The sequence below is a fragment of the Dryas octopetala genome, chromosome 4 (genome assembly GCF_963921425.1).
Source record: "Dryas octopetala chromosome 4, drDryOcto1.1, whole genome shotgun sequence".
Classification (NCBI taxonomy): domain Eukaryota; kingdom Viridiplantae; phylum Streptophyta; class Magnoliopsida; order Rosales; family Rosaceae; genus Dryas; species Dryas octopetala.
The window spans coordinates 16,435,005-16,446,773 of record NC_141369.1 but is presented as its reverse complement, the minus strand read 5'-3'; the positions used below and the strand labels follow the sequence as shown (position 1 = coordinate 16,446,773).

Below are 11,769 nucleotides of genomic sequence, written 5' to 3'. Positions count from 1 at the left end.
GATTAATATCATGGCATATGGTTCGTGTTGATGATGAATGATGCCCATCTAGGGTGGGAAGACTTTCTACGGAGAAACAAAGAGCACTACTCATATTATAATTTGCTCCTTTAGTAATAAGTTTACAACTCTATATATATTTTTCGAACCCTAGGCTTGCTATATAGGATTCTTGAAAAATTTTTTTGGTGTATCCGATTGGGCTTACCAACTACCCAGTTGGGCTATTGGCCTATTATTCTCCTTGATGCATTTAAAATTGTATCTAGTGACATTTAGTCATGTTTTAACGCTTCCAAAGTCATACCCTAGATTTTTTCAAGTAGTTCCTTAGGGTATATGCAGTCGTTTCTTTTGACATTCCAAGTCGTTCGTTGAAAATTTCAATTCGCGTAACTCGAGTTATTTTAAATGTTTATACTCTTGATGCATTTCAAATTGTACATAGTAACATCCCAAATCATGTTTTGACACTTCCAAAGTCATACACTAGAGTTTCTGAAGTCGTTGCTTAAGGCATCTCCAGTCGTTCTTTAGGGCATCCCAAGTAGTTCTTTGCAAATTTCTTTTCGTAACTCGATAGATTTTTAATGTTTATACCCTTGGTGCATTTTAAATTGTACCTAATGACATTTCAAGTCATGTTTTGACGCATCCCAAGTCATGCCCTAAAGTTTGTCAAGTCATGCTTTTGAGTATCTGAAGTTATTTTTTAGGGCATTGTAAGTCGTTTCTTAAAAATTTATGTTCATATATACCTCGAGGTATTTTAAATGTTTATACCCTTGGTGCATTTCAAATTTTTCCTAGTGACATTCCAAGTATGTTTTGTTGTTTCCCAAGTCATATCTTAGAATTTCTCAAGGCGTTCTTTAGGTCAACTCAAGTCGTTCCTTAGGGCAACTCAAGTCGTTCCTTAGGGCAACTCAAGTCGTTCCTTAAACCAACTCAAGTCGTTCTTTGAAAATTTCAGTTTGTAACTCGAGGAATTTTAAATGTTTAAACCCTTTGTGCATTTCAAATTGTACCCAGTAACATTTCAAGTCATGTTTTGACGTCTCCAAAGTCATACCCTTGAGTTTCTGAAGTCGTTCCTTAGGGCATCCAAAGTCGTTCGTTGACAATTTAAATTTGTAACTTGAGGGAATATTTTTAATGTTTATACCCTTGGTGCATTTTAAATTGTACCGAGTGACATTCCAAGTCATTTCTTGACACAACTCAAGTCATACACTAGAGTTTCTCAAGTCGTTGCTTAGGGTATCTGCAGTCGTTTCTTAGGGCATTCCACGTTGTTCGTTGAAAATTTCATTTTGTAACTCGAAGAATTTAAAATGTTTATACCCTTGGTGCATTTCAAATTGTACATAGTGACATCTCAAGTCATGTTTTGATGTTTCCAAAGTCATACACTAGAGTTTCTGAAGTCGTTCCTTAAGACATCTCAAGTCGTTCCTTTCGGCATCCTAAGTCGTTCCTTTGGGCATCCTAAGTCGTTCTTTAAAAAATTTAGTTTGTAAGTCGAGAGATTTTTAATGTGTATACCTTTGGTGCATTTCAAATTGTACCTAGTAACATTTCAAGTCATGTTTTGACGTTTCCCAAGTCATACTCTAGAGTTTGTCATGTCGTACTTTTAGACATCTCAAGTCATTCCTTAGGGCATCCAAGTCGTTCTTTGAGAATTTCTATTTGTACTTCGAGGTATTTTAAATATTTATACCCTTGGTGCATTTCAAATATTACTTAGTCACATTCTAAGTGATGTTTTGACGCTTCTTAAGTCATATCATAGAGTTTTTCAAGTCGTTCCTTAGGCTATCTCAGGTCGTTCTTTGAAAATTTCATTTCATAACTCAAGGGATTTTAAATGTTTAAACTCTGTGCATTTCAAATTGTACCCAGTGACATTTCAAGTCATGTTTTGACGCTTTCAAAGTTATACTCTAGAGTTTCTGAAATCGTTCCATAGGACATCTTCAGTCATTCCTTTGGGTATCCCAAGTCATCCCTAGAGAATTTCAGTTCTTAACTCGAGGGAATATTTTTAATGTTTATACCTTTAGTGCATTTCAAATTGTACCTAGTGACATTTTAAGTTATGTCTTGACGCAACTCAAGTCATATCCTAGAGTTTCTCAAGTCGTTGCTTAGGACATCGATCTACAGTCGTTCCTTAGGGCATCTCAAGTCGTTTGTTGAAAATTTCAGTTCGTAACTCGAAGGATTTTAAATGTTTATACCCTTTTTGTATTTCACATTGTACCTAGTGACATCCTAATTCATGTTTTGACACTTCCAAAGTCATACCCTAAAGTTTCTGAAGTCGTTCCTTAAGGCATCCTAAGTCGTTCTTCAAAAATTTTAGTTCGTAACTCATGAGATTTTTAATGTTTATACACTAGGTGCATTTCAAATTGTATCTAGTGACATCTCAAGTCATGTCTTAACGCAACCTAAGTCTTACCTTAGAGTTTCTCAAGTCGTTTATTATGACATCTCAAGTCGTTGCTTAAGGCATCTCAAGTCATTTTTTAAAAATTTCAGTTTGTAACTCGATAGATTTTTAATTTTTATACCCTATGTGCATTTTCAATTGTATCTAGTGATATTTCAAGTCATATCTTGACGCAACCTAAGTTATACCTTAGAGTTTCTTAAGTCGTTTTTTGCTTAAGTCATGCCAAGTCGTTCCTTAAAAATTTTAATTCATATATCTAGGTATTTTAAATGTTAATATCCTTATTTGGTGCATTTCAAATTGTACCTAGTAACATTTCAAGTCATACTCTAGAGTTTCTCAAGTCATTTCTATCACACCCCCACACTCATACGCTTAAGCGTAATCAATAGCATAAACATAAACCAACTTATTTCATTTAAATATATTATCCAAAAAGAGAAACAAATGAGACAATTGAATATCTAGCCCCAATGACCAGACACCATAGGGTTTATTTCTTGTGGTGTCCCTAATTAAACTTCTTCAAGATGTGTAAATAGCCAACAAGATGATAAATATTTATTGCAAAACATTAATTAGTACCATAAAAGCTTTAAATCTTAAGGCATTTGATGTTGTTGTCTCCACAGCAGAGGAGATTTTCTTCCCTACACATTATTAACTTCTCTTATATGACCTGAAAAGCACATAAATCATCAATAAGAAGCATGGTACATATATATATATATATATATATATCAACTAAATCGTTCATGTTGAATTAAAAATAGTTGGGGGTAAACAACATCAATTTCCAAATTTCAATTTCAATTTCTGTTCTATAAAATACTACCCATCATCATCTCAGTACGTACTTCTTTATTTAAATACTAACTATATCATCCTCTCATCAGTACTTCTTTCCCTTTAAATATAACAGGCAGCCTGCTGCCACTGAAAGTGAAAGCACAATACAGATGGAGATATTGCAAACGGATCTGTTAATACAAATAGCCTCATCACTCTCCCATTGCAGCTCAAATGTGACATCCTTAAGTACTTGTTCAAGATCAGTCAATAATGTGGATGAATCTTCGCTATAAAGTGCTGATTGTCCATCTTTAGTGCCAGAATGATTTTGAATTTTAATGGACTTGAAGCAATGCCGCCAACACTTGATGTGGCTCTCTCCGCAGCAGAGGACATTGTCTTCCTTACACATTAACTTCTCGCATATTGACTAATGCACAAAAGTCGACATCAATAAATAAACATGGACTCCATACATATATAGTACATATATAATCAACTGAATTTTCCAAATTTTTTTTAAAGGAAGCCTTCAATAATAGATTGATACGTACCTTTATCTTTGCTTGCACAGATAGGGTGCTTGGATGACAACTCCAAAGTAAGCCATCAATAAGTGATGTACGTATCATCTTGTGCTAATGGAATATTTTTCAATGATAAATTCTTGCCTATAGAATTAGGTGAAAAGAAATTTTCTTCTTGTAATTTTTCTAGAGAAAAATTGACCTACACATTTTGGAAAAACAATAAGGTGAGAAATACAATTACATGAATAATAAGGTGACAATAATGAATTAATTGAGAAGCGCAATATATATGTATATATATATATATATATATTGTAAGGAGGCTCAATCGTTAAGGTCAACTCTCGTTTCCAAGACCTTTTCGCAATTTGAGAAACCATGAAGTGTCAAGAGACATATCATGTGTAGAACTTAAGTTAATATAAACTTGTTCTAGCTTCATAGAATTCAACAAACTCGATGATGGGATTTTGTCACATCTGCAATTGTATTCATAATAAAAAAAGCTTTGGGGTATCTAACTTGACCACTTCTATATAGGAATCAGAATATAATATGATTGTTAATATCTTGAGTTGATGAGTCGAGATTTTGAGCTCCGAAGATTTGATACAGACCGTCAAGTATAATGGTAATGGTACATCTAAGAGTGCTCATTGACAGCACCTTTAAATTGCTGCAGATGACTGCTTCAAGGTCCAAAGGGTGGGACATGAGAAAATAACCAAGAGTCTGAAGATTGGGTGATTCGATTTTGTACCTATAAACTTCACCACCAGTGAGTGCAAGGCGAACATTCTTGAGGAGCTTGGAAAATTCACCAAGTTGAAGATATTGGATGTTGATGCAGGAAGTGAATTCCAAGGACTCCATAGAAGGGCATCTAGAAAGGAGCTCTCTAACTAATCCATTCAAATCAACATTACACAAACTGAGCTCTTTTAGGCAGCTAAACTTGGTGCCCTCTTGAAATAAGGCTTTCTCCAAAACACAATGCATGACTTAATCTCAATGCAACTAATGACCCAACATCAATAGTAGTAGGAGGAAAACTGTGCCATGGCCATGGTACTGAATCTTCATCAGTAGTACTATTGATGAAGTGGAGGTCTAGGCTTTTGACATGGTGTTTGGAGACCAACTTTATCCAACGGTCCACATGAGAGGCCAATTGGTTTGTCCCTATCAGCCTAAAGTAGTTAAATATCCGCTTTTGAGGATCTTGATCATGATGTTGATCATGGAGTATTCTCAAGGACTCATCAACATGATCTACAAACTCCCTTTCTCGATCTCCATCAATTCCATACGTTCCATCTGCACCAATTGGATCAATAACAAAATCAAAATCAGAGACAAGTAGTGAGTTCCAGAGACTTTGCCATGTCCTGGACAAGAAGGGACTGCATCTTCCGCAGGCAAGCGAAACAGGATTTGCTGCATAATGGGTTCCGGCAACTGTGATATTCGATCCATATCGTCGATCATCATGGCCATAATTCGTGTTGATCGATGGTTAAATGATGTCTAGCTAGCTAGCGTTGAAAGATGGCTTTGAGAAGAGCTCAGCTCAGATTTATAATGTATTTCACAGCCAGTAATATATGCATGAAGCAAGAAATTTGATGGTCACCGTTAGATGTTATCTGACGGTGAAAATTAAGTGTTGGTTGTTTTGTGAAAATATAATAACAATTGTATTTGAATTCCAAACTAACCTTCACTGTTAGATAATTAAGATCTCTGTATATATTGGACTCTCTCTATATATATACCTTCAATTCAGATTTAACTCTCTCTAGGACTCTTACGTACCCCTTGCTGTTTAGTGTTTACAGAATAGGACTCTAGGGCTTCCCTACAACCAAGCGGTCCAAGCGGGGCAATTTGGTAATTGTGATCACCCATCTTAGATTTAGATGTACGTATGTGGCCGGTAATTGCATGTTTTGTGATTAGTGTTGGTTGTTTTGTGATAAGTACGTGTAACGTGCTTTTTGATAATAAGTTTTAGTTGTTTTGTGATAAACTATAATAAAATTTGCATTTGAATTCAGAACTTAGATGAGATCTAACTGACCATGAAATTTATTGGAGCCATTGTGAGCAGGTGAACATGCATTACTGACTTTACGACACTGTACGTATATATCTTTTGATTTCTTGCTACAAACTTTATACAGATACTCAACCAAAAAAACTATATACTGGTACAAAAACAACAATCGAACATAGAAGAAATTGCCTAAAAAGTCCGAAGTAAACTAAGAAAATATGAATGCATTCATAGACAGCTTGGAATAGACCTTCTAATCATTTATATGAATCAATTCATTGCTTTCTAGGGCGCAGAGGTGCTCCTACGGAAAACCTTTGCAAAAAGAAAACTGTTGCTATAAAGTCTTCAGAGATACATTTACATTTTATTAACACATATTTGGATTAAAGATAAACAATTATCAAACACTTAATACAGTATAAAACTATATGTATAAGTTTCCCGATTGACATGACTCATACTTGTAATTTGAGATATACTAACTACAATTTCTCCTCTCTTCTTGTATTGACAAGAATATACGGGCTGCTGATTCAGTTGCTGATCTAATGTTGTGAGGAACAACCTTGATCACCGGCGTCTGATGCTCACTTGTTTGCGCATTTTGAGTAGGTTCCTGAACTTGTGGAGCCATAGGGAAAAGGGGAAGCATATTACCTTTGGTCCAGTCTGAGGGGATACTTGCTGTACTTCCCTGTAACTCACTCTCTTTCGAATTAGCTTGAATGTTCTCCACACAACATGACATTTCTTGTCTCAGCTGGCTTGACATGTTACACGGACTTTGATGTGGCATAGTGAAATTGATTTCCTGCCCATTTGAGTGGCCTCCAGAAAATGGGGTCATCTTCTCAACAGCTGAACTGGATACAGTTGGATTTGTGAGTGGAAGGCCATAAGGTGGAAAGAACGTCTGAAGCAAGGGCGGTCTACCAGCTCCCATCCCTTGTTGATAAGAAGCTGGAACTCCATATGCTGCATTTAAGTAGTCTCTGTTCCCTGGATTTAGCCTCACAGGGCCACAGCTGCCATACATTGGAGCCATGAAGCCTCCAGCAGGAGGGCATGGCCCTGTATACGGCTTGTAGGCGAGTCCCTCAGTAGGAGACATTATTGGAACTAACCACATATTTCCAGGTGGAGGTTGGAAACACCATAGGGGTGGTTTGCTATTGGTTGCCCCAGAAGCTAATGGTGCTTTCTTTGAATATTGACCATAATTTGATTGCTTCGTAACAAGTCCTCTGCTGGTATCATTGTTGAAACAAGGAAGAGGGAAGTTCCCTGCTGCACTTTCCACAGAACATTCAGTGCTAGAATTTGGCTTCTGAGGATGGTCCTTCGGTTTGACACTTAGGGATGGTGGCTCTAGAGCATGCTCCAAAGGCACTTTCACTGCAGGTTTGCTCAAAAACAGGCTACCTTCATGCAATAGATTTGGTGATCCAGCAATGAATCTTTGCACCTGGTCCAATTTTAATATGTAATGCAACTCACTTTTTCAAGAACTATATTGAGGAAACTAATATGTACACACACACACACACACACACATCTCATAAAGAACATGGAAAATTGACCAAGCAATTAACATATTACCTTTATTAGCCTATGCAACTCAAAAACTTGTACTGCAAACACTCTTTGTTGACTGAAAATAGTAGCATAAAAGATGGATCAGAAAACTATATAATATCCAGAATCTAAACTGGAAATGAGCTCAATTATAAATAATACATGTTCGATGCATGATTGAAATTCAGAAGCAACACAAATGAAAATAAGATTAGAGAATATGATTGACAGAGCTGACATCAATTTCTAAAGTTTCTACCACCGGTGGAACTATGTGCAACTGCTAAAAAACACTTCACACTAGAAGGTTTATGAATGAAAGTACAAACTTAAATAAACTAAGAAACAAATATATTGGAACTGCTCATTGAGGGTCTTGAAGATAAACAAGAAAAAGAGAAAATGCAGGTAAGAAAAATTTTGCATTGGAAATGAAAAGTAGACTTTATGGTCAAATTTGTCACAAATAGTGTAAAGATGCAAAATGTCTAGCAAAGCACAATAGATACGATAACTTTCATACAAATGTTTGTAGCAACCACCAAACAGAGGTACTTACTTGGCAATAGCTTTTCTCGTTTTGCAGAACTGTTCTGCACCTAGCACTCCAACAACATCGTCAGGGGAGATATCCAGAGCTGAAATATAGTCCACCATGGGCATATCCGAAATATTTTCATGTCTGTCTAAATTTCCAACTCCGACAACCCCACAATTTTCTTCACAGCACTCACTGCCATTTTTAAGCCCATTAGGAATTCTATTATCATTCCCAAGAGATGGCTTCAAACATGATTCTATTCTCACTTTTGACGAAATTTCAACTTTTCCTATTCTGGATTCCACCAAAATGTCCTCCTTAAGGGCCACTCTGTCACGCACAGTCAAAGACTCTCTATGCAATTGTGCATTAGAACCACCTAATTTTGTCGAATCATTCATTGAACTGCTTCTATTTTCTTGACTCATAGATACATATGTCCGCTTCAATGATTCAGAATTTTTTACTTTGTTTGACGGGCAAGATGATGTATTTGAAAAATCCTTTACGCTAGCTAAAGCAATAGAAACAGACCTTTCCACAGTGTCCTCATTATCCTGAGACACTTTTGGATTCTCTTCATCTTGATTTCTCACATATTGTCTTGATTTCAGATCTATGGTGCTACTTGCATTCATGCAAGAACTTTTAAGTTGCACTGTGGAGATCAAACAAGGCAGCTTTTCCCTCTCTTTGCTTTGCTGACTGTTTGTACATTGCAAAGCTATTCCTAGGAAAGAGGTAGGAACTCTTACATCATCCCCATTTCCAAACTTCAAAGAAAAGTTCCTAAAGTTGGAGATTTTATTTGGTTGAAACGAATCACATTTAGCTGCTGATGAAGATGGTCCTATGGCATTGAAACTTTGATAGTTTGATGGTTTGGTGGATATCCTTTCATAATCTGCCATCATGGTGTTTAATTTAGCCCCACTAGGGGTATAAGATTGGATCTCCTCAGCTGGATGAGAAGGCACGAGAGAGTTGCAAGATGGGGTCAATATATTCCTTTCATCGGCAACAACCTACAGATACAAATCATTTTTTTTTTTTTTAATCATACAAGAAAAATTAGTACAGAACTAAAGGAATTTATGTATATGCACAAAATTAGTACCGTCAAAAGTTATTATATATGCACAGAGGGGCATTAAACAAGAATCTTGTTACAAGCTCAAACCACTTATATTCCACAACAGAAATTAAGGAAATATATATATAAGCAGAAAAGGATAACAAAATTACAAGCCATTCTGAAACACCAAACAAATCAAAGATAACCATATTTCCTAAAACAAGTGGTTTAAGTTACATGAAAAGGAAAAAAGATATAAACAGATGGTAGGACTACAACAATAACAATGTCAGTACAAGCTCAAGCCTAGTAAGCTTACTACAATCTTATGGTACTGATTCTCTTGCACATACTTTTGGTTAAATAAAAGCACTCATAAGACCAAGAATTGAAAAGGTACAAAATTCTTTCACGAAATGAAAAATGAGAGCAGAGAGCGCAAACAAAAGGCATCTCAATGCTTACATACTAACCAACACAAAATTGCAGTAAAGTAACCAAAAAAGGGAACAATTTTCTATTTATTTATTACTACATTGCAAAAATCCATTTAGATTGCTGTACTCACATCGCTCAGGGATGTGGATGGAACCAAGCTGCTGCTATTATTGTGAGGAAGAGACAACGATGGTGAACCAAAGGTAAAGCTTTGAGAAGGGATACTGAGTTGCTCATAGAGAGCCATCTTGTTCCTTGGAGGTGCTTTTGGCCCTCCTTTTTCTGTGTCATTGACATGAAGCCTAGGAAATATAGGACTCATCACTTTCTCTTCATCTTTAACTCCTCTCATTCTCCTCTTCACCACAAATCCCACTCAGAAAAATTATAATTTATACGAAATTCATTATAAGATCCAATTTCCATCCCTTTTTTACAATCCACAATCACAAACCAAAATACTAGCCTACCCTGATACCAAATATAAAATGCCTTATCAAGGAAGCACACTACTTAAGTTCCTCCAAAATCAACCTACTTTTAGACAAGTTCAAACATTAAAAACCAAAAACTATCCTACTAGCAATATGAGCTACTTTCTAAGAAATTCACATTCCACAATCACCTAAGATCAACCTACCTAATAGAAGTAGATCTTCTGACTGAAAAAGCATAAACAAACAGCTAGAACACATGAAGAGCATGTGAAAAAATTAATAATTACAACTACCCAGAACAAAACAACTTCACAAAATAAGAAACTCCGGGTGGAAAATTAAAACAAACTGCTATAAAACATGGATTCAAGAAGAAAGCACATGTTCACTAGTAGGCAAAATCAACCCACCTCAAAAAAACCAAGAGTTGAGCTGAAAACCAGGTACAGAGATATGAGGTAAAATTCAATGGTCAAAGAAATAGATATACATGTGTGAGAGAGAGACAAGCAAAGCCAGTGAAGAAAGATATTGTGAGGAAGATAGATATTGATCCTGCTGGAGATGAAGAGGGTTACTTTGGAATTCCACTAGAGAGGAACCCATCAATGAAAAGTTGTAAGAAACCAGGTGTGGGCATTGTGGGACCCAAGTGGATAGAATAGAGCCAGGATTACTTCTGGCAATGCCACAAAGGAGGGACCGAGTCTCTCACATGGAGGATTTGGCTTGCCATGTTGTTGTGCTATAATTTATGACCACAAGTTGTTTTGCTCAAAGATCTCTTTGGCCAATCTTTTAACTAAAAATCCGGTTTGTAGAGCGTGTGACACAGTCCAATTATGGGGCATATGGTCCGTAGTCCGTACAAAGTTTACTTTTGATTATCTTGCGGAACTAATATCTTAAGTTCTTAAGTAAATCTTAACACCTGATTTTTTGGTTTTTTTTTTTTAGATATGCATTTTGCATGTGGGGTACTGGGGTTTAAGCTTATTAGATTATGACCCATCAAAATAGAAAAATGGGTAATTAACTATTTTTCAATTTTTTCCTTGAAGTTTTTAATCAAATTCTTGTAGTTTACATTTTGTTACACTCAAGTGCAAAAGTAAAATTTCATCCAAATTTAGATGATAAAATCTTTGCTTTTATCAAAGTGGGAGTGTAACTTTACGAAATTTGTGACCGTTTTGCTCTTAAACTCGCAAAGGCTAATATTACACTTGATTTTTGCGTAATCATTTTATCTAAAATTTGGACAAAATTTTAATTTTGGTTTAATTATAACAAAATCTAAACTACGAGAACGTTTATAATAAATTGGTCATATAAGCGTGAAGAGATAAATACGAGGAAAGTTTTCCTTACTCCTATTGTATATACTATGGTGAAAATGACATCTATATATAGGGTGTCATGTCTAAATTATTCATTTTTTAAATTATATTAGAAGGGTTCAAACTTTAATCCTAACTAAAATATTAACTTATTTCTCCATCTGTCATAACTTAATTATTCATTTCAAATTACTATGTGTTCCTAAATTTAATGTTAATATCTTATATTGGTCATAAAGTGGATGATTAAGCATTTCAAAAATCAGAATTAGTAAATGAAAATAAAAGTAGAACAATCTTTTTTAACTTACAACAAGACTTGAACATAGGTTATACATTTTCCCTGCCACACCTTTATGTCACTTGAGTTAGAAGTTAGAACTTGTGTGAAGAAAAATATAAAAAGAAACAAACAATTGGGAGATTAGATAGGCATTTGAATAAATGGACCCTTTCTCTTGTAAGAGTCTTGGTCCATAATATTCGTTGAGGCCCAACAGGGGGGTTACCATGAATTAAGA

At 35.6% G+C, this 11,769-nt stretch overlaps 1 protein-coding gene across 4 annotated transcripts; it reads right to left on the bottom strand.

Moving 5' to 3' along the window:
- Positions 1-6,072: 6,072 nt before the first annotated feature.
- On the bottom strand, positions 6,073-10,660 carry LOC147287375 (EARLY FLOWERING protein). Of its 4 annotated transcripts, none has more exons than XM_086242018.1 (5): positions 10,319-10,660; positions 9,602-9,829; positions 7,977-8,983; positions 7,442-7,493; positions 6,073-7,307 (listed from the first exon to the last, which is right to left on the bottom strand). In XM_086242018.1, the coding sequence occupies exons 2-5, from the start codon at positions 9,821-9,823 to the stop codon at positions 6,321-6,323; spliced, it is 2,268 nt and encodes a 755-aa protein (XP_086098144.1). In that variant the 5' UTR covers positions 9,824-9,829; positions 10,319-10,660; the 3' UTR covers positions 6,073-6,320. The 4 variants fall into 4 exon arrangements, with proteins under 4 accessions (XP_086098144.1, XP_086098145.1, XP_086098146.1 ...); XM_086242019.1 differs by having other exon boundaries at positions 9,602-9,773; XM_086242020.1 differs by lacking the exon at positions 9,602-9,829 and having other exon boundaries at positions 10,319-10,658.
- Between the last annotated feature and the right edge of the window lie 1,109 nt (positions 10,661-11,769).

Excerpts from the sequence above, each read along its gene's own strand:
- LOC147287375 (XM_086242018.1), bottom strand. The coding sequence starts at position 9,823 with ATGAGAGGAGTTAAAGATGAAGAGAAAGTGATGAGTCCTATATTTCCT. Across the intron at positions 8,984-9,601 it reads CATCCACATCCCTGAGCGAT|GTTGTTGCCGATGAAAGGAA; the intron begins GTGAGTACAGCA and ends TTGTATCTGTAG. Across the intron at positions 7,494-7,976 it reads ACGAGAAAAGCTATTGCCAA|TCAACAAAGAGTGTTTGCAG; the intron begins GTAAGTACCTCT and ends TACTATTTTCAG.